Genomic DNA, 20,829 nt, shown 5'->3' with positions numbered 1-20,829 from the left:
TTTCTAGAATTTACCATCTGGGTTTGACTGAAAAGTCAACCACAGGAGCCTGGTCCTTCTCACAGAGAAGACAAAGGTGAGTCTGACAGAGCGGCAGGCTCTGTGACACCCTGCAGGGGATAGTGAGGGTCTCGGGGAGCGGGTCTGGGTGGCTGTATTTAGGGCAGCTGTGATGTCAGCGGAAAGGAGGGTTTGAGTTGGGAATATGGCACAATGGCCCCTTTGTCCCCCTCCCCTCCTGTCCTGTACACACTGAAACCACACACCAGCCCCACACCACGTGATACAGGCTCTGAGCTGCCCATGGGGCACTGCCACAAAAGGCTGCCCCCTTGCAGCCCTGACCCACAGTGTGTGTGTCCACATACATGCCCACGCATGTACACACACTCACATACCCACATGTAGATTTGTACAGAGGTGACAAGAGGCATATTCACTCCTTTGCCTACAGCTCTGCTGCCCCATGCGGTAACCCTTATCCCACATAGAGTTAGTAAAATTAATTGCAATTCAGTAAAAGTGGAAACTGCATTCCTCAGTCACACTAGCTGCATCTCACATGCTCAACAGCTGCATGTGGTTAGCGGCTACCGTACAGGGCAGTGCAGCTCTAGGACATGTCTGTTGCTGCAGAAAGGCCTGCCCTGCGCCCTCCATTGCTGTCCGCTCCCCCATGGGCCTGACTTTCACTTGCTCTTCCTCTCACACTTGCTCACTCCGGTGCACAAAGCACACACAGCGCCATGCTCTCACCTAATGGGTGGCCTCTCTAGCTCAGTCTCTCTCTTTAGTCTCTCCAGTACCTAAGCGCAGACTCTGCCTAGCCCTGCATCGCAACACCTGGCCTCTAGTCTGGAGAGAATAACAGGATGGAAACATGACCACATCCACAATCCTAGGGTGAAGGACCGAGGGGAGCTATGTGGATCTGGAGAGCTTTGGAAACTCAGAGGGGCTGAGCTCAGGCTGGGTTGGGCAGGGAAATGGGAGGAGAATGACACATTTGAACATGGCCCAGACAGTAGGGCATTGAGCATGCAGAGAGAAAGGACATCTAGGAAGGCCTGGAAGTGGGGAAATGCAGTGCATTTGTGGAAACTATGGCCACCCTTTTTGGTTGGTGTGACACATGTGGGCAGGGGAGGGGACAGTGAGCCTGGGCAGGTGGGTAGTGACCAGGTAGAGCCTTGGATGCCAGGCTCAGGATGTCCCTGGGTCCCCCATGAGGGCAGATGGGGATGTGGCCTGGACAGCCAGGGTCCTTAAGTCCCAGAGGTCCAGGTAGACAGGGTTTCTGCCAGCATGGCAGGCATCACCAAACAAGCAACACATTGATCAAGAGATGGAGCCCAGCACTGTGGCTCATGTCCTTAATTCCAGCACTTTGGGAGGCTGAGGCAGGCAGATCACTTGAGGCCAGGAGTTCGAGACCAGCCTGGCTAACATGGTAAAATCCTGACTCTACTAAAAATATAAAAATTAGCTGGGTGTGGTAGTGCATGGCTGTCATCCCAGTTACTTGGGAGGCTGAGGCACGAGAATCGCTTGAACCTGGGAGGCGGAGGCTGCAGTGAGCTGAGACTGCGCCACCACACTCCAGCCTGGGCCACAGAGTGAGACTCTGTCTCAAAAAAAAAGAGAAAAAGAGAGCTGGATGGGCATCATACAACTTTGGGTAATTTGCATGTGAATAAACCTTCATTTATATGCCATCATTCTTATCCTCTGTATACCTATTCCCTTTCCACACTGTCCTAAGTGTGGTAGAAGTGCTAATGATGAATTATTAAAGGCCATAATGAATGGCCATGAATACTTAATGACACCACGATATTAGTATTGCCGATGAATGATATCTACAGACTTGACCATCTCTCTGGGGACCTTAGGGAGGAGCGTGGGCTTTTTGTTCCTTTCGGGTTTAGACCTGAGACGGGGTGAGAGAGGTGACCAGCTGTCGTCTCGCTGTCTCCCTGGCTCCGGGTGCCTGGTTCTCTCCGGACTTCTGATGCCCTGGATTCTCTGTCCCCCGCTGACCACACTTGCAGTCTCCCCTACCTGCGATGGGGGAGCCGAACAGTCAGTCACCTTCCCTCCGGGCCTCGGCATCTCAGGCAGGTGGGAAGGAGCAGGCAGAAGGTGAAGGAAAAAAGAAGGGAGGGAGAAGAGGAAGGAAGAGGAAGCAAGAATTTAAGAAAAAAAAAAAAAGAAAAAGCTTCAAAAGGAGTAGGCAGGAGGCAGGGGCACAATGGCTCCCCAGGCCACCCCAGCCCAGGGGTGTTGTGGTCTGGAGATTCAGGAGGTTGAGGCACCCAGTCCGTGGTGAGCAGGGCCGGGCCTCCTTCCTTCCTGAGAGCACTGTGCAAGCGCCTTCCCCACAGCTCTCCCAGGCATCTGTCTCCCTCACTCCCCCAGGGCGAGGATAGCGAGCAGGGATCCCGCCTTCCTCCTGGTCCCTCCCAGACCCTCGCCAGGCTCAGCAGACCCCTCTCCCGTTGCATTGCTCCTTTGGCAGGAGCTCAGCATGGGTGTGGAGGGAGCAGAGGCCAGACGACCCTTCATGTCAGTCCAGGGAGAGGCCCCCAGGTCCTCCTCACAGGTTCCACTCCCCTCACCCTCCCAGTATCCGTGAGCATCCCACCGCCACCAACTGCAGGGCGTCCAGGGCGGTGGAGAGTGAATGGGCTTGAAGGGGAGTGGGCATAAGGTTTGGACATCCCCAGGTGTGAAGGGTGTGTGTGTGTTGTGCACGTGGATTGCCTGTATGGTATTGCAGGGGAGAAGAGAATTTGGAAACGGTGCAAGGGAATTGCAAGAGATAGAAAATAAAAGAGGAAATAAAAAGGTTTGAGGTATAAGAAGGGTGAGAGAAACGGGAGCAGGGCTATGGAGGGATCTAGAAGAAAATAGTGGGGAGAGAAAGGGCAGGAATGGAAGGCAAGCCCACCACCCCAAAGTCCCTTCCCCATATCTCCCCCTCCCCCAACTCCAAAGAAGGAAATTAGGAGGCCACTGCGGATTATGTTTGGGTCATTTCCACATGCTTTATTCCAGCAATCAAAATAATTAAAAACATCTCAAATTATTATACACATACAAAATAGGTACAGAGTCTTTTGCTTCCTCCCACCCCTAGGGGGAAAAACTGCTTTGTGCTTTGGGAAGTTGTCTCTGAAACCCGGGGAGAGAGGACGCAGGACAGACTAGGAGAGAGCCGGGAGGATGGGCTGCAGCTGTGGAGGAGGGTTTCAGAGGAGAGCGGTCAGAGAGCAGAGGCCTGAGAAGCCAGAAGCGGGTAGAGAGAGGGTGGAAAGTGAGCAACGGGCTGGGCTGGAGCCGCACACGCTCTCCTCCCATGTTAAATAGCACCTTTAGAAAAATTCACAAGTCCCCATCCACAAAAAAAAAAAAAAAAGAAAAATATCAAGGAATAAAAATAGACTTTGAACAAAAAGGAACATTTGCTGGCCTGGGGGGGCATCTCAATTTCTATAGCACCAGTGATTCCCTCCCCACCCCATCACATAGATGTAGCACCTTTGGTATAAAATGGGGAGCCGCTTCCACCCTGCCCCCATCCCCGCCCCCAGGCAGTTGCCCCGGTGACACATCAAGACAAGAACGAGGTAGTCTTTCAGCAACACAGTTACACAAGGAACAGAACAGTCTCTCCCGCCCAGCCCTGCGGCACGAGGGATTGACGCGTTCCCCAAATCCGATGTTTCTGCTTTGTCGTGGCCCTTCCTGACTCTCCTCCGAACCCAGTGAGGGGCTGGTGGCTCCCCCGGCATGACCCCCTCAAAAACGAAGGGGAGATGTTGCAAGAGCCATGGGAGTGCCAGATGGCAAGGCTTCTTTGGCAGTCTGAGAACCCCAGGTCTCCCCAGGGTCTGGGGGTGCTGGGCGGGCAGGAGTGGGCTGAGGGTGGGGACCACTTGGGTGTTTCAGCATTGCCTTTGGTTGCTGGGCAGACAATGCATTGTTTCCTGTGTCTTCTGGGGAGACAGATTTGGGAAGGAGTGGAGGGGAGGCCCCAAGAGGGGGTGGAGAAAGGAGCAGAAAGGGCAGCGTTGGGGTTTCATAAGCCCAACGGGCAGAAAGGGACTTACCCCCGCATGGGTCTTCAAGCAAGTGGACCAAGCTTCCTTTTTTAAAAAGTTATTTATTTATTCTTTTTTTTTTTTTTTGGTAAGGTTGAATGCACTTTTGGTTTTTGGTCATGTTCGGTTGGTCAAAGATAAAAACTAAGTTTGAGAGATGAATGCAAAGGAAAAAAAATATTTTCCAAAGTCCATGTGAAATTGTCTCCCATTTTTTGGCTTTTGAGGGGTTCAGTTTGGGTTGCTTGTCTGTTTCCGGGTTGGGGGGAAAGTTGGTTGGGTGGGAGGGAGCCAGGTTGGGATGGAGGGAGTTTACAGGAAGCAGACAGGGCCAACGTCGAAGCCGAATTCCTGGTCTGGGGCACCAACGTCCAAGGGGGCCACATCGATGATGGGCAGGCGGGAGGTCTTGGTGGTTTTGTATTCGATCACTGTCTTGCCCCAGGCTCCGGTGTGACTCTGGGGTGGGGCGGAGACAATGGGAGGGGGCATTACCATGTGGGAGTGATGGAAAGAGGACACTATGGCCTGCCCAAAAAGCCCAAGGCCAGAGAGGTGGGGCCCTGCCTGAGGATTCTGGCCACTCACCGTGCAGCCATCGACAGTGACGCTGTAGGTGAAGCGACTGTTGCCCTCGGCGCGGATCTCGATCTCGTTGGAGCCCTGGAGGAGCAGGGCCTTCTTGAGGTTGCCAGTCTGCTGGTCCATGTAGGCCACGCTGTTCTTGCAGTGGTAGGTGATGTTCTGGGAGGCCTCGGTGGACATCAGGCGCAGGAAGGTCAGCTGGATGGCCACGTCGGCAGGGTCGGAGCCCTCGCCGCCATACTCGAACTGCAGGGGAGGGGAGAGAGGGAAGAGTGAGCAGCTATGCAGGAACCTCTAGTCCTGCCTGGCCTCCCTGTCCAGGGTCCTCAGAGAGCAGCCCAATACACCCTTATATCAAGAGGGGCCACCTGCCCATAGGCAGCCTGTGTCTGAACCACTATCAGGGACCTGGGACCCCTGCCTCCCAGCCCAGCTCTGTCCATCACCCTTAGCAGAGACCTACTCCAGGACTTCATGTCCCTTCTGAGCACTGGGCTAGCCCATCTCCTAACACTGGCTCTGAGGTCCAGCTCACGCACCTGGAATCCGTCGGTCATGCTCTCGCCGAACCAGACGTGCCTCTTGTCCTTGGGGTTCTTGCTGATGTACCAGTTCTTCTGGGCCACACTGGGCTGAGTGGGGTACACGCAGGTCTCACCAGTCTCCATGTTGCAGAAGACTTTGATGGCATCCAGGTTGCAGCCTTGGTTGGGGTCAATCCAGTACTCTCCTGTGGTAGGGCAGGGCAAGGTGGAGTCAGGGAAGTGGAGCAGCCAGCACCATATGGTAGGGGCACATATGGGCATGGGGACCCTGGCATGGCAGAAGTAGGAGGGAGGGGGAGGCTAGGGCAGGCCCTCACCGCTCTTCCAGTCAGAGTGGCACATCTTGAGGTCGCGGCAGGTGCGGGCGGGGTTCTTGCGGCTGCCCTCGGGGCTCCGGATGTTCTCGATCTGCTGGCTCAGGCTCTTGAGGGTGGTGTCCACCTCGAGGTCACGGTCACGAACCACATTGGCATCATCAGCCCGGTAGTAGCGGCCGCCATCGTGAGCCTTCTCTTGAGGTGGCTGGGGCAGGAAGCTGAAGTCGAAACCACCGCTGGGAGGACCAGGGGGACCGGGAGGGCCAGGAGGGCCGGGGGGACCCTGCACAGAGAGGGAGGAGAGTGGGGATTAGCGGCGTCCAAGTGCTTTGGGGGCTGGAGGGCCATGAGCAGAGGGGATGAGGGGCTACGTACAACAGGACCAGCATCACCAGTGCGACCGCGAGGACCAGGGGGCCCAATGGGGCCAGGGAGGCCGTTGAGTCCATCTTTGCCAGGAGTACCAGCAGAGCCAGGGGGACCCTGGAGTGGGGGAAATGGTTTGAGAAAGGCTGCCAGAAGCCCCAACAACCCCAGCTCTGGAGGAGAAGCCCACCACCCTCCCTGCTGGCTCTGGCTCCACGGCCTCATAGAGCCAGTTTCAGCCTCTTTCCATAGGACATGCCATAGCTCGCTCCAGCCGCTGAGCCAGGGGAGGACGGACTGGGGAGCAGAGAGGCCAAAGCTAAATCAGATTGTTTGTTCAGGATTCTTCCTCTCTTTGCCCACTCCCTGTCCCTTAACCCTTCTCCAGAGAGGCAAAGGGTGCCTGGGTCCCTGGCAAGGGTCCCCAAGGTGAGCCTGGGCTTGGGACTCAGGAAGAGGAGAGAGAAGGCATGACTTACTCGGGGACCAGCAGGACCAGAGGCTCCAGAGGGACCTTGTTCGCCAGGAGAGCCCTGAAGGACAGATAAAAAGGCAATTCAGGCCCAGTGAGGGTCAAATGTAGCCTGAGGGCCTTGCTGGAGAGACGAGGGCAGCGTGGGCAGCCCATGCCCCTTCATTATTCTGGAAATCTAGCCCCAGGGTGTCCATAGGCAGAGACCTCTCCCATAATCCCTCTCTGTGTACCCCTCACCCTCTCAGAAGCTACTTGGACATGCCCATAAATCTTCAGACCCCAGTCCTCACTAGGGAGGGGTAAGAGTGACTATCCAGAGGGGGAAACCGAGGCAAAGCTCCCCCTCCTATCATACAGCACAGCATGAGGACTGGGGAGGGGCTGAGCATACTCACAGGAGGGCCAGGGGGACCCTGGAGGCCAGAGAAGCCACGGTGACCCTTTATGCCTCTGTCGCCTTGTTCGCCTGTCTCACCCTTGTCACCACGGGGGCCTTGGGGTCCCTAGAAGAGAGAAGGGGCATCAAGTGGGGCACTGTCCACATCTGTAGGGTTCTGAAGGTGTGGGAGACACAGCAGGGAACTTACAGCGGGGCCACGGGCGCCAACAGGGCCGACAGGACCAGCGGGACCGGCAGGACCCTGAGGAGAGCAAGGAGAGCATGAGATCTTGGCCAGGGAAGGCTGAGGCTGCGGCTCCAGGATGAGGCCTCCCCCTGCTGCATCTCTCTCTCCTCAGCTCCTTCCCACTGTGGCCATCTCTCCCAACTCCCAGGGAAGCCTCCCCACTGCAATCTTCATGAGACCTGGGGCCAGCTCAAGGGAGAGGGGGTCCTGTCTGGGAGAGGGGACTTGAGGCTGAGCTTTAACTCAGTTTTTTGGATTAAGGCCCCGACATCTTGCAGGATCTCCTTTCCTCCCCCTGCCTGGGTGAAGTCCGACACCCATCCCCAGGCCTCTAAGGAGGCCTGGAGAGTCCCTGGCCTGACCAGACACAGGGAACTGGAGCCCAGCTACTTACAGTCTCACCACGATCACCACTCTTGCCAGCAGGGCCAACGGGGCCAGGGGCACCAGGAGCACCAGGAGCACCAGGAGGTCCAGCGGGGCCAGTCTCACCACGGTCACCCTGGCGGGGAGAGCAGGGGAATATGGGCCAGCTCCAGCTGAATGGCCAGGATGGGGCAGGGAAGCAGCAGACAAGGCTGTGGTCATGGAGTGTCACCATCTTACCTTGGGGCCGGGAGAACCATCTCGTCCAGGGGAACCTTCAGCACCAGGAGCTCCCTGCAGAGAGAGAGAGAGAGAAGTGAGAGTCAGCCAGAGAAGAGGACTTAGGCAAGGCCACAGTGGCCATGCTGAGGGTACTGGCATGGGGGCTGGGGACTGCTCACCTCACGTCCAGATTCACCAGGGGGTCCGGCCAATCCAGGGGGGCCCATGGGACCAGGGGGACCACGTTCACCACTTGCTCCAGAGGGACCTTGTTTGCCAGGTTCACCCTAAGGGAGAAGAAAGAGTCAGGCCAGCGATAGGGTCTGAGAGGACCCATGAGTCCCCTGAGGTCATCTCTACCAAATCTGTTCTCCTTGGCTCCACCCCACTCCAAGTCCTGTGCTGGTTTTTCTCAGGGTCCCCCAAGGTGAGGGGGGCACTTACAGAGGGGCCAGGAAGACCAGGGAAGCCTCTTTCTCCTCTCTGACCAGGCAGGCCGACCACGCCACGCTGTCCAGCAATACCTTGAGGCCCGGGAGTACCAGGAGCACCCTGTGGGAGGCAAACAGGGGTGAGGTGCGGGACAGCAGCACAGGGACCCCTCCCCAGCTCTGGACACCTCTGGAGCTGCAGAGATCTGAGCTGGCACTTACAGCAGGCCCATCAGCACCAGGGGATCCTTTCTCGCCAGCGGGGCCAGGGGGACCAGGGGGACCAACTTCACCAGGACGTCCAGCAGGGCCAGTCTCACCACGGGGACCTTTGCCACCTTCTTTGCCAGCAGGACCAGGAGGGCCAGGGGGTCCAGCATTTCCCTGGATGGGGATAGGAGTGGCTGTCAGACTCCAGGGGGCTCTGGTGCATCATTGGTTCCTCAGTCGGACCCACCATCCTTCTGGCAGCCCGCACCCACCACCCCCAACCTAGAGCAGTGGACTCCACTGCAGAGACTTACAGAGGGGCCAGGAGGACCGACTCGGCCAGCAGCACCAGGGAAACCAGTAGCACCCTGGAAGGAGAGAACAAAGGAACCATCAGAGGGAGAACAGCCAAGTCATCCTATCCAGCTGCCCTCACCTGCCACCGCTGCCTGGGGAGAGGGGAGAGGCTCAGCAGAGAGGCAGGTGATACTCACAGGGGGACCAGCGCTGCCACGAGCACCTTTGGGTCCAGGAGCACCAACATTACCCTGTAGGAGAGCACAGAGGCATCAAGCCTGGACCTGTCCTGAGTCCTAGGACACCAGCATCACAGGCACAGAGGGCAAGCCACTCACAATGGGGCCAGGGGGTCCAGCGGGTCCGGCAGGGCCAGGGGGACCAGCATCGCCTTTAGCACCAGCATCACCAGGTTCGCCTTTAGCACCGGGTTGGCCATCAGCACCCTGGGGGAGGAAGCAGGGCCGTGAGTGTAGGGAGGCAGGCAGGAGTTTCCACCGGCGGGGCGAGGAGCAGTAATGGAGGCAGGAAGATGCTTGGGTGGGAAACAATCCCGTCTCCACCCTTCTCCCCAGAGGAGGGCTGACGCCTTTGTCCTCATTCTGTCCCTCGAGGTCCCAGGTCCCAGTCGGTGATGAAAAATGAGGGGGGTCTTGGTACTCACAGGGGGGCCAGCGAAGCCAGCAGGGCCGGGGGGACCAGGCTCACCACGGTCTCCCTAGAAGAAAAGGTGGCAGATTGGAGAGATGAGCTGACATGAGGGAAGGCGGAGATGGAGTGAGGGGAAAGGCAAGGGGTGGAGGCACAGACAGGGCCAGGAGTGCTATGTGAAGGGAGGGAAGGGCCAAGTGTGGGGTCTTAACAGGTCTTCTATACTTACGGGGGCACCACGAGCTCCAGTGGGACCAGCAGGGCCGCTGGGACCAGTTTCACCCTGAGAGCAAGGAACAAGAGGCTCAGGGTCAGGGCCTCCCCTGAATATTCCTGGTAGATGACCCCAGGAGAGCCTCCCCTCCCTCTGGTCCCTCCAGGTTCCCGGGTTGACAGCTCAGTTTGACAGGACCTGCTTTCCCAACCCAACCCCACGGAACCGTGCCCAGGCCTGCTGGGGAGGCTATGTGTTAGGGCAGAAGGTGGGGAAGCAGCCACCTCACCTTGTCACCAGGGGCACCAGCAGGACCAGGAGGACCAATGGGGCCAGTCAGACCACGGACGCCATCTTTGCCAGGAGAGCCATCAGCACCTTTGGGACCAGCATCACCCTAAAGACATGGATAAGCTTGAGATTTCCAGCGTGGGGCAAGGAGGCGACCTGTAGTGTTCCGCTTGTGTCTGGCTTTCCTGAGAGGCCCTCTCCTGCTCTGCCCTGCCTCCACCTGGGGCAAGGACTCAAAGGTCCTTTCAGGAAAAAGGGTGCCTGCCTGGAGACTCTGGTAGAACTGAGGTTAAGAGGCCCCTGACTTGTGTAGGGGGATGAATAAGGGAGTCTCCATCAAGGAGATGCCCCCACCTCTCATCACCATGGTAACTCATGGGGAGACACAGGCCTGGACCACTAGGAGAGGATTCATCAGCAAAGAGGCCAGAGCAGAAAGGGGAAGAGGGGAGGATTAGTGAGAAGAGGAACAGATCCCAGGGAGAAGGAGAGATGATGAGGGATTCAAAGTAGGCAGAGATGGGAGCCATGTAGGGCTCAGGGGAGAGGGAAGGTTGAACTTACTCTGTCACCCTTAGGCCCTGGAAGACCAGCTGCACCACGTTCACCAGGCATTCCCTGAAGGCCAGGGGCGCCCTGGCTACCGGGAGCTCCAGGGGCACCAGCATCACCCTATGTGACAACCAAGAAGACTGAAGTGAGGCCTGGGGTCCCAAGAGTGGGTCATAGCCCTAAGCCCCACTTGGTATCTCACAGGCTTAGTTCCAAGGCCAATGACAGGCCTTGAGAAAAGATGAAAAGAAAAGACTCACAGCCCAGACTCCAGGCTGTCCCTACCCTGGTCTTTTCCCCCTACCCCGCACCCTATCTCCACAGCTTTGGTCATAGCCAGCCATCCCCTGCTGCAGGAGGGGTGAGACCTGGTCCCCGGGCTGCTTGCCAGAGACCCTTCCACGCTGCCCTCACCTTAGCACCATCATTGCCGGGAGCACCATTGGCCCCTCGGGGACCAGCAGGACCAGGGGGACCTTGCACACCACGCTCGCCAGGGAATCCTCTCTCGCCCTAGAAGGGAAGGACAGGGCATGTGACAGCTGTTCTGGAGACAGGGCCACGTACAAGGCACCTTGATGGAAGCAGCGAGAGAGGCCTACTTACTCTTGCTCCAGAGGGGCCGGGGGCACCAAGGTCTCCAGGAACACCCTGAAGGGGAGAGAGGGAGGGAGGAACAGACAGTGAGCAAAATCTACCTGGGGCCACTCTGCTGCAAAGCACTGTCCCTCCTCCTGGGGTATGGCTGTGATGAGAGAGGAGCCCCTTCTCAGCACTGAAGTGGAATTATCCCAGACAGCCCCTCTCTTCCTCCTGGAGATGTGTCAGAGGCCTCCCCGCTCCCCAAACTATGGACCAAAATTTATCAATAGAAGGGTTGAGGGAAAGTCACAGCATATTCCAGCAGCTCTTAAAAGAAGTCACCCAGACTAGCAATCATGCAGCCCCCACTTCCCTCTGTGATGCTCCCTTCACGGTAGGAAGTTCTTTCTGGCGTCTGATCTCAATCCCTCTAGCTGATGGCTGTCTGATGAACTAGGAGCAGCGGCCTGTCCCTCTGGATTCCCTGCATCTCCCACCCTTCTGGCCGGCTGCTCCCAGCTGCTCCCTCTTACCTGTTCACCAGGTTTGCCTGCTTCACCGGGAGGACCAGCGGGGCCAGGGAGACCCTGTAGGTGGGAAATGGGGGAAGGAGGGAGGGAAGGTTTAGAATCTGGAAGAGACCAAAGAGCTGTTTCCCACCCCTATCTCCCAGCACCCTGACAGCCACGAGGCCTCACCTGGAAGCCGGGGGAGCCAGCAGGGCCTTGTTCACCTCTCTCACCAGCGGGACCCTGCACAGAGAGAACAGTGCGGTCACGGAGAGGCCCAGGAGATGAGGGGCTGAGGGTGTTTCCCCTTTCCTGCTCCCCAGATCTCCCTATCAGGGACACTCACAGCAGGGCCAGGGGGTCCCTGAGCTCCAGCCTCTCCATCTTTGCCAGCAGGACCCTGCGGGGAGAGAGCGAAGGGGAACTCAGGGTTGGGAGGCCCTGAGCAGGCTCTGAGCAGCCAACTCAGGTTGGGAGCAGCTAAGGACTGTGGCCTCTAGCACCCCTCCTGCAGGGAGGAGAAAGTGCTGGGGCAGCAACCGGAAGAGGGTAGGGAGGGACGGAAAGGAGATACTTACGACAGCGCCAGGGGGTCCGGGAACACCTCGCTCTCCAGCCTTGCCAGGCTCTCCCTGTGGAGAAAGGGAGTTAGGGTTGAGGGGACTGAAGTGAGAAGCCAGGGCCTCCTGGGGACTCTCATTTACTCTGAGTGGGACTTTTTAAGGGGCTTTCTTTTCAAAAGACTCGCTTGTTTGGCCCCCAGGGAATGCCCCTGCAGGTGCTTCTTGCTGGGCCCCTTCGAGCCCACTCCTCCTAAGATGCCCTTCCAGGCTCCTCCTCCTGCACCCTCTCCCCTGCCTTTCCCTGTTAGATGCCCGCTGTGGCCTGCACTGCAAAGGGCTTTCCTCTCCTCTGCTATCTCCTTTTGGACCTTGAAGAACCCACCAAGACTGGGGGTGCCTATCATATCAAAGGCCTGTCCTATCCCCACGTGTGGGGGGTGGAGGACCACCAACAACACTTCTTATTTCCAGCACAGAGCAGTGGTCATGGAGCCTGGAGAAGTCTTTCATTTTTTTTCTCTCTTTTTTTTTTTTTTTTTTTTTGGTTTTTTTGAGACGGAGTCTCGCACTGTTGCCCAGGCTGGAGTGCAATGCAGTGAGTGCAGGCTCACTACAACTTCCGCCTCCCGGGTTCATGCAATTCTTCTGCTTCAGTCTCCTGACTAGCTGAGATTACAGGTGCACACCACCACACCCAGCTAATTTTTTGTATTTTTAGTAGAGACGTGGTTTCACTATGTTGGCCAGACTGGTCTCAAACTCCTGACCTCATGATCCGCCTGCCTTGGCCTCCCAAAGTGCTGGGATTACAGGCATGAGACATCACGCTCAGCCGAGAAGTCTTTCATTTTACAGATCAGGAGACTGAGGTCCAGAAAGCAAGAGTGAGTGGCCACACAGCAGGTAGCGGCAGAGCTGAGCCCAGAGCTCAGGACTCCTTTGAGTCTCAGGTGTGTCTGTCCCTGGCTCTTCATGGATCCTCACTGAATACTCACAGCAGCACCTTTAGGTCCAGGGAATCCCATCACACCAGCCTGACCACGGGCACCAGGGGGGCCTGGGGGTCCGGGGCGACCATCTTGACCGGCGGGACCCTAAGGATGGGAGTCACGAAAGCAGCGGTGAGGATAGTGAGGAGGTAGACAGGACAGTGGCAGGGGGTCAGGGGCAGTGATACTTACAGGGGGGCCAGTTTTGCCATCAGGACCAGGGCTGCCAGGGCTTCCAGTCAGACCCTAGGGAGGCAGAGAGGTATGAGTGGGTTTGGGGGAGAAGCATGATGGAGGTGAGGGGGGACTCCGAAGGGCAGACCCCTGGGCCTGCTCGAGAACGCCTCATCCCAGACCCCACATGGGATGGTCAGGGCCTGGCCAAGCCAGGCCGAAGGACTGGGGCCTCACCTTGGCACCAGGCAGACCAGCTTCACCGGGACGACCAGCTTCACCAGGAGATCCTTTGGGGCCAGCAGGGCCAGGAGAACCACGTTCACCAGCGGGACCCTGGTTGGGAGAAGTCACAGGAACAGTTAGGGTCTCAAGTTTGTGGCTCTTTGCCATGGGCCAAAAGAGGAAGACGATGCCCAGGGAGCAGCAGGGACAGCCCCCCGGCCTCAAGGAGAGGTTACCTTGGGACCAGCAACACCATCTGCACCAGGGAAACCACGGCTACCAGGTCCACCCTGCAGGAGGAGAGGAGGCCAGTTAACTCAGAGACACATGGGCACCAGCCAGGCACTGAGGGTGGAGTGGGAGGGGGCGGGCAGGGGCACTTACACGCTCGCCAGGGGGTCCGGGCAGGCCAGTGGGTCCGGGTTCACCTCGAGCTCCTCGCTTTCCTTCCTCTCCAGCAGGGCCAGGAGGTCCTTGAACACCAACGGGGCCCTGGAGAGAGCCGAGAGGAGGGGGCAGCCTGTGGTGAGGGGCCATCCTATGCCAGCCTCAGAGCTGGCTGAGGCTGGGCTTCCAGCATCAGGGGTGGGGCAGGGGCTCCCTCAGAAGGCTAGGGGTTCCTCTTCCTTTCTGGATCTCCCTCAGGGGGCTTCCAGGGCAAGGTGGGCTGGGCTGCAAGAAGAATGACAGGGAGACTTACGGGTTCTCCCTTAGCACCAGTGTCTCCTTTGCTGCCAGGAGCACCAGGTTCACCCTGCAAGGGGGGAGAAGAGGATGAGCTGAGAGTTGGGGGCATTCAGTTGGCCTGCATCTTCCTGCTCCCCAGATGAGAGCCGCACTGGAGCCAGTGCATGGGGCGGGCAGAAGTTTGGTACTCACGCTGTTACCCTTGGGACCGGGAGGGCCGCCGGGGCCCTGGGGTCCAGAGGGGCCTCGGGCACCAGGGAAGCCAGGAGCACCAGCAATACCAGGAGCACCCTGTGGGAGGCAGACAGCCAGGTGAGCCTAGGAGCAGAGGGAACGGGGCAGGCAGGCTGCAGGCAGCAGGGGTGGGACTGAAGCCTGGCAGGATACTTACATTGGCACCTTTAGCGCCAGGCTGTCCATCAGCACCAGGGTTTCCCTGTGGCACAGAGAAAGGAGTGTGAGCAACAGGCAAGGACTCTGAGGTTAGAAAGCGGCACAGGGGACACTGAGGCAGGGACACTTACAGCAGGGCCAGCAGCACCAGCAGGGCCAGGGGGGCCAGGCTCACCACGCACACCCTGGGGACCTTCAGAGCCTCGGGCACCTTGGGGGCCAGCTTCGCCCTGGATCAGAAGAAAGGACATATCAGAAGCCACCCTAGGAAACCCAACCTTGCCTCTTGGGATGACAGGAGGAAGGGGAGACAGGGACGGGAGAGCAATGATCAGGACTCTAAGATCAGACACAGAGGCCCTGGGACAAAGGTGTTAGTGAACGGGTTGCTCTCTTGCCATTCTGGGTCCCTTTGGTTTGGGGAACAAGGAGACGTGAACCGCTTGGCCCATGAGGGTCATGCTCAGAGGAGAGTGGGGGGTCTCACCTTAGCACCAACAGCACCAGGGAAGCCAGGAGGACCAGCGGGGCCGGTAGGACCCTGTGAATGAAATGGAGATCTTAACGAGAAGGAAGAGATGGCAGCTGCAAGTCACACCCTGGGACAGAAGAAGCCCTGGGGTTCAGACCAACACAACCTGCCCCCAGTGTCAGCTCTGAGAGCAGACACTGAGACTCCTCCCCACTCCCAGGCCCTGAGGCCTACAGGCCGCACTCACAGGGGGTCCGGCAGCACCAGTAGCACCATCATTTCCGCGAGCACCCTGCAGGAGAGAGGGGAAGCCCCGTTAAGTCCACTGAGCACTGGTCAGTCCCTAGAGCTCCTGGGGAGCCCCTTTCAGAGCCCAGGGTTCCCTCAAGGGGCTAGGAGTACTTACAGCAGGGCCAGGGGCTCCAGGGCGGCCTCTCTCACCAGGCAGACCACGGGGGCCCTGACAACCAAACCAAGAGAAGTCAAACGAGATGGGAGACAGCCTCGTTCCCCCAGGCCTCCATCTTGCCCCTGCCTCCTGCCCGTCCCTGCCCTCTGGAACTGGGCACACTCACCATCTGACCAGGAGCTCCATTTTCACCAGGGCTGCCAGGCTCACCCTGTAGAACAGAGAATAATGAGTGAGAAATTCATTCATGGTGGGACTCTGGGGATGTGGAGGACCTTGATGTTCAGACAGCCTCTTACCTTGGGACCAGCAGGACCAGCATCTCCCTTGGCACCATCCAAACCACTGAAACCCTAAAGCAGGAAAGAGGTAGAAGGTGAGGATCTGTGGAGGGGGTGGAACAACCTTGACACCCACCTAGATCTGAGAAAGAGCCTTGAGAGGTCATCACCGCCATTCCCCTGTTTCTGAGCTAGACTAAACCTCAACTGGCTCAAGATCTCCCCCAGTTGTTTAATCGGGACTTCTTTCCCATGGAGGGAGGTGCTTTGGATGTCCACTCTCTGTCCCTCAGGGCTTCTGTAGCTGCCACCCACCATGATGCATCTCAAGATCTTTTGGGGAAGAGGCTGGGACTGGATGGGGGTATGCTGGGGACCTGGGGAGCTTAAATGACTCAAAGGGAACTCACTCTGTGTCCCTTCATTCCAGGGAGGCCAGCTGTTCCGGGCAATCCTCGAGCACCCTGGAGAGAGATGAAGGCGGCGAGGAAGGGTCATTAGAACACACCACCATGGACCCAGCTCCTAAATGAAGCCCAAGTGCAGTGAAGCCCAGGTTCAGCCACAGTCCCCTGCTCACCTGAGGCCCAGGAGGCCCACGCTCACCAGGACGACCAGGTTTTCCAGCTTCCCCCTGAGAGGGAGAGAAAAGACCGTCAGGCCCCTGCCTCCCCACCACCGCCCAGGGGCTGGAAAAATGGGGAAGGTCTCAGTCTTCTCTGGGTTGTTGCAGGTCAGGTTTGGGGGCCCAGAATCTTATCTTTGAATCTAGAGCTCAGTTTAAATCTACAGTGAAACCTTCGTTTGGTGAAACCTGAGTGCCTCTAAAGGAATTTCTGTCTACTTCTGTCACCAGCATTTTAATCTCACCATCTGTGCGCCAGTTTCCCCAGAGGGATGGGGTTGGGGATTGCTCTAAGGTGGCTGGGGTGAGGAGAACAGTCACCTTGTTGGGGACATGGAATCATCTCACTAAGGGAAAGGATCATTGTTCAAGGGTAGTCCACGCATCAGAGAGGACTTGCCCTCCTTCCTCTGAGTATCGTTCCCAAAGGCGGTGGAGTGGAAATTGCAGGACCCAACCCACGGAGGCCATGGGGTCAGATGGTATCTTCTTGCTGGGGATACTTACATCATCTCCGTTCTTTCCAGGGGGGCCAGGGGGACCTCGGGGACCCATGGGACCCTAGAAAAGATAAAAGAGGTGGTTAGAATAAGGATAAGAAAAAAAGAAGGGGAAGGCTGGGATTGAAGGGAAGAGGCAAGGAAGACCCCAGGCCTGGGGGTTCTTCGATAGGAGAGTCTGTGTGTTTGTAGAGGGAGTGTGTATCTGTACAGAGAGTGCTTACTGAAGCTCCAGGCTCGCCAGGCTCACCAGGGGGACCTTGGAAGCCTTGAGGACCCTTGAGAAGAAGGAAAGAAAGATGGGGTTAGAAAGCAAGTCCCCGCCAACCTTCTCCAATCTTACCAAGAGATCTCTGAGCATCTCCCCTTCCCTCATCCCGATCTTCCCTCCAAAAGACCAAAGCCCAGGGAGGCATATGAATATATCCTGGATACTCACAGGTGCACCAGGGGGGCCAGGGAGACCACGGGGACCAGAGGGACCCTACAGAAGGAGAAGAAAGGGGGGTCATGGTGATCTCTCTGTAGGAAAGCATGTGGATGTAGTCATTCATGCCTGTTGGGACCACCCAGTCGTCCTGCATCCTTTCTGGACTCTGAGGTCCCAAAGGTGATCTTGACCTCCCAAGCTGTCTATGCCAGCTGCCTATGCCCACCTCCTCTGGATACTCATTCTCTCTTCTGTCATCCCTGCTCCCCCTGCTGGCTCACCATGGGACCAGGCACGGAAATTCCTCCGGTTGATTTCTCATCATAGCCATAAGACAACTGGGGAGCGAAGTTCTAGAACAAACAAGAGAAGTCAGGGTCAGGATAGTGAATTGAAAGGCAGAAGACGGCACTGAGGATGGAAGAAACTGACATCATGCGCTTCCTGGTGTGATGTGCTGAGAAAAATAACATTGCTTGTAAGATACTCCTGCCAAAAATGCATCCTGCATCCAATCTAATCAGACAATCCTAAACTGAGGGACAGTCTGCAAAACAACCGGACTCTTCAAAACTCCCAGTGCCACGAAAGACAAAGAAAGTCTGACGAATGTTCCACATTTGTGGAAACTAGAGACATGATGATTACGTGCAAAATCCATAATCCTGGACAAGATCCCAGGTAGGGGTGGTGGGGGTGGAATCTATACAGGACGTTATTGGGACATGGGTGAACTTTGAATACGGGCTGCACATTAGAGAGTGAATTTAATCACTGTGCTATGGTTAGTTAAGAGAATGATCTTGCTTTTAGGAAAAACACACCGAAGTATTTAGGCGCAAAGGAACCTGATGTTAGCAACTTACTCAAACAGTTCAGAAAAAAAAAGCTACATATACATAAAGAGAAACTAATAAAGCACATGTCACAAACTGTGAAGGGCATGTGAGAGTTTCCTGTAGGATTCTTGCAACTTTTCTGTAAGTTTGAAATTGTTTCATAGTATAAAATTATGTCATCTGCCAAAAACAAAAACAAAACAGCGGAGAGTGGACACACAAGGCCTTTTCACTTACTCCTCCGAGGCCAGGGGGTCCGGGAGGTCCGGGGGGTCCGGGGGGTCCGGGAAGTCCAGGCTGTCCAGGGATGCCATCTCGGCCAGGGGGGCCTGCGGGTCCCTGCAGGGGGAGAGGGCGGGGCCGGGTTGAGCGTGGGGCCAGGAGCCACGCCCACCTGCAGCTCCCCACAGCCCAGAGAGTGCAACGCTTACCCTTGGGCCTCGGGGGCCAGTGTCTCCCTTGGGTCCCTGTGGGATTGGGGAAGAAGAAACAAGAGGCCAGGTTAGAGAAGGGAGGACCGTGAGGAGGCACGGGCGGCGGAGGGACAAAAGTCGAGGGCAGGAGATTACCTCGACGCCGGTGGTTTCTTGGTCGGTGGGTGATTCTAGGGGGCGAAGAGACGCGCGTTAGAGCCAAGGTTTGCTAATGCCGCTCCTGGCGGCAGAGGCCTCCAGGCCGGAGGGCCAGCGAGCGCCGACCATCCCCATCCCCAGCCCCAGCCCCAGCCCCTAGGCCCCAGGCCCCAGGCCCCAGGCCCCGAGCGCAGTCGCACCTGAGCCGTCGGGGCAGACGGGACAGCACTCGCCCTCGGGGACTTCGGCGCCGGGGCAGTTCTTGGTCTCGTCACAGATCACGTCATCGCACAACACCTTGCCGTTGTCGCAGACGCAGATCCGGCAGGGCTCGGGTTTCCACACGTCTCGGTCATGGTACCTGAGGCCGTTCTGTACGCAGGTGATTGGTGGGACTGGGACAGGCAGAGGAAGAGGGGCGTTGTCAGTAGTGCCTGCGACTCCCACCTTGGGGCTCCAAGACCCTCACCTTAACCACCTTTCCCCTGGGTCTAAGAGGCACACTTGGATTTTTCACTTCCCGCGCCTTCTCCCTGTTCCTCTTTCCTTAAATCCTTAAAAGTTCGCCTGCTCCTCATCAGCGCGGGTGACAGCGCCGAGGCGCCTGGCCAGGGAGGCTGTAACTCTTTCCAGTTCTCAGGAATTTAAACAAAGCTTTAGGCCGCGGTGGCTTCCAACTCCAACCTCAGCCCATTGGCGCTGAAGCCAAGTGAAATAAAAACCACAGGATGGGAGGTGGGGGAGGGCAGGGGGAGAATAGGAGGGGCCCTATCGGGAGGGCAGGCTCGCGGGGCGTGGCTTGCGCGGTGGAGACAGGAGGAGGGCGCGGGAGGAGAGAAGGGAGGTCCAGTCCTCATCCCGCCTCCTTCCCTGGGCAGGTGGGGTGGCAGGGGCGGGGCTAGGAGAATGGGAGCGGCTGATCGGAGGGGAGGCCCCCCCAAGACTTGAAATGTACCTCAAAATTAGGAGACACCCTAACCTCCAGGACCTAGACATCTTAAAAGCCCGCTCTCGGGGCCATCCCCAGTCCCCCAAAGCCAGCCAATGCCTCCGGGTGACTTTTAGCCAAAGAACCAAAAAGTCCACAAATAGTCCAGAAGTTAACTAACCACTCCCACCGCGCTAGCGGCTCCCCAGACGGCCGCTAGGTGTCGGGCAACGCTAAGCAATGGGGCCGGGGCGGGGCCAGCCTCACCGGCCCGACTACCTCTTTAAGAAGCTTGGGCTGCCCCATCGCCGGCTTTACTTTCCAGATCTAGAGATGGGGTCCGCACCCAGCAATAACTCAGGTCTTCCCGCTCCGGCTCCTGCCCCAAGAAGCGTTGCACCGGGAGACGCAGTGCTCAGCACCGGTCAGAAGGGGGCGCAAGGATCCCGCCCCACCAGGTCCGCGCCAAAGTTTCTCATCCTCCACCCGCCCACGCTCCGCGCCCCCTCCGCCGCGGCCCAGCACCCCCACAGCTCCAGCAACAGTCTAGCCCGGAGAGAGGGCAATCTTTCCTTATGAATCATCCCACAGCCTTCCTGATTGCTTCTACATCTTGGGCTTCAAATCCCCCGCTCGGCGCCGCCATCCCATCTTCGACGTGCTTTCCTCACTCTGCACCCAGATCCCTACTTTCCCGGTTGCGCGCTCGGGATTCTCTCTCGCACCAGCTCACGCCGCGCTCCACCCTCACCTCCCGCTCCCGGGGCGCGTTCATCCCCAACCTCGCCCCAGGGTGAGCTCTGTCCTTTCTCAGGGCCCCGTGGAAGAGCCCTTATCATCTCCCTTCCATTCCCGAGTCTCCGGAGCATCCACGTCTCTGTTTAAGCCGCGGCCCCCGGGACCAAGCGCAAGGCGCGATATAAAGTATCCTTGCACTCCCAAAAGTTTGGGACTTACTGTCTTCGTCTTGGCCCTCGACTTGGCCTTCCTCTTGGCCGTGCGTCAGGAGGGCGGTGGCCGCTAAGAGGAGCAGGAGCCGGAGGTCCACAAAGCTGAACATGTCTAGACCCTAGACATGTAGACTCTTTGCGGCTGGGGAGGGGGTTAGCGTCCGCTCATGCGTGGCCTCACACTCCGCGTGCCTCCTGCTCCGACCCCGAGGAGAAACTCCCGTCTGCTCCGACGCCTGGCCCGGGCCTCTTTTATACTGTCCTGATGGAGAGCAGGGAGGAACCCTGCCCCTCAGAGAGGGGGAGCCGGCCGCCCGTCCCCCAGCCAATCAGAGCTGCCTGGCCCGGCCCCCAATTTGGGAGTTGGAATGGAGAGGGGGAGGAGGAGGGAAAGGAGTCCACCCCACATCTCCCCCCTTCGCAGCTCTGCCTCCCCAGCCCCCCAGCCCA

At 57.8% G+C, this 20,829-nt stretch overlaps 1 protein-coding gene across 3 annotated transcripts; it reads right to left on the bottom strand.

The window, feature by feature from the left end:
• Positions 1-3,022: 3,022 nt before the first annotated feature.
• COL1A1 (collagen type I alpha 1 chain) lies at positions 3,023-20,628 on the bottom strand. Of its 3 annotated transcripts, XM_031657563.1 has the most exons (51): positions 20,387-20,628; positions 18,702-18,896; positions 18,499-18,533; positions 18,361-18,396; positions 18,167-18,268; positions 17,372-17,443; positions 17,100-17,144; positions 16,885-16,938; positions 16,668-16,721; positions 16,116-16,169; positions 15,946-15,999; positions 15,554-15,607; positions 15,421-15,465; positions 15,252-15,305; positions 15,093-15,137; positions 14,861-14,914; positions 14,505-14,603; positions 14,372-14,416; positions 14,173-14,271; positions 13,994-14,047; positions 13,678-13,785; positions 13,530-13,583; positions 13,306-13,404; positions 13,087-13,140; positions 12,901-12,999; positions 11,921-11,974; positions 11,689-11,742; positions 11,532-11,585; positions 11,367-11,420; positions 10,858-10,902; positions 10,666-10,764; positions 10,264-10,371; positions 9,698-9,805; positions 9,424-9,477; positions 9,208-9,261; positions 8,882-8,989; positions 8,741-8,794; positions 8,561-8,614; positions 8,259-8,420; positions 8,050-8,157; positions 7,785-7,892; positions 7,624-7,677; positions 7,412-7,519; positions 6,979-7,032; positions 6,787-6,894; positions 6,396-6,449; positions 5,926-6,033; positions 5,551-5,833; positions 5,228-5,418; positions 4,692-4,934; positions 3,023-4,562 (listed from the first exon to the last, which is right to left on the bottom strand). In XM_031657563.1, the coding sequence occupies exons 1-51, from the start codon at positions 20,487-20,489 to the stop codon at positions 4,416-4,418; spliced, it is 4,395 nt and encodes a 1,464-aa protein (XP_031513423.1). In that variant the 5' UTR covers positions 20,490-20,628; the 3' UTR covers positions 3,023-4,415. The 3 variants fall into 3 exon arrangements, with proteins under 3 accessions (XP_031513423.1, XP_031513422.1, XP_031513424.1); XM_031657562.1 differs by having other exon boundaries at positions 18,361-18,533; XM_031657564.1 differs by lacking the exons at positions 11,689-11,742; positions 11,921-11,974; positions 12,901-12,999; ... (8 more) ...; positions 14,861-14,914; positions 15,093-15,137 and having other exon boundaries at positions 18,361-18,533.
• Between the last annotated feature and the right edge of the window lie 201 nt (positions 20,629-20,829).

The sequence above is a fragment of the Papio anubis genome, chromosome 17, assembly GCF_008728515.1.
Source record: "Papio anubis isolate 15944 chromosome 17, Panubis1.0, whole genome shotgun sequence".
Classification (NCBI taxonomy): Eukaryota; Metazoa; Chordata; class Mammalia; order Primates; family Cercopithecidae; genus Papio; species Papio anubis.
This window is presented reverse-complemented; position numbering and strand designations above follow the sequence as displayed.

What these genes read in the sequence shown, in the direction of transcription:
- COL1A1 (XM_031657562.1), bottom strand. Translation starts at nt 20,489, where the DNA reads ATGTTCAGCTTTGTGGACCTCCGGCTCCTGCTCCTCTTAGCGGCCACC. An exon ending in GTGGTGATCGTGGTGAGACT is followed by an intron (nt 7,033 to 7,411) that starts GTAAGTAGCTGG and finishes TGCTCTCCTCAG; the next exon opens with GGTCCTGCCGGTCCCGCTGG. An exon ending in CTGGTGATGCTGGTCCTGTT is followed by an intron (nt 5,834 to 5,925) that starts GTACGTAGCCCC and finishes CTCTCTGTGCAG; the next exon opens with GGTCCCCCCGGCCCTCCTGG.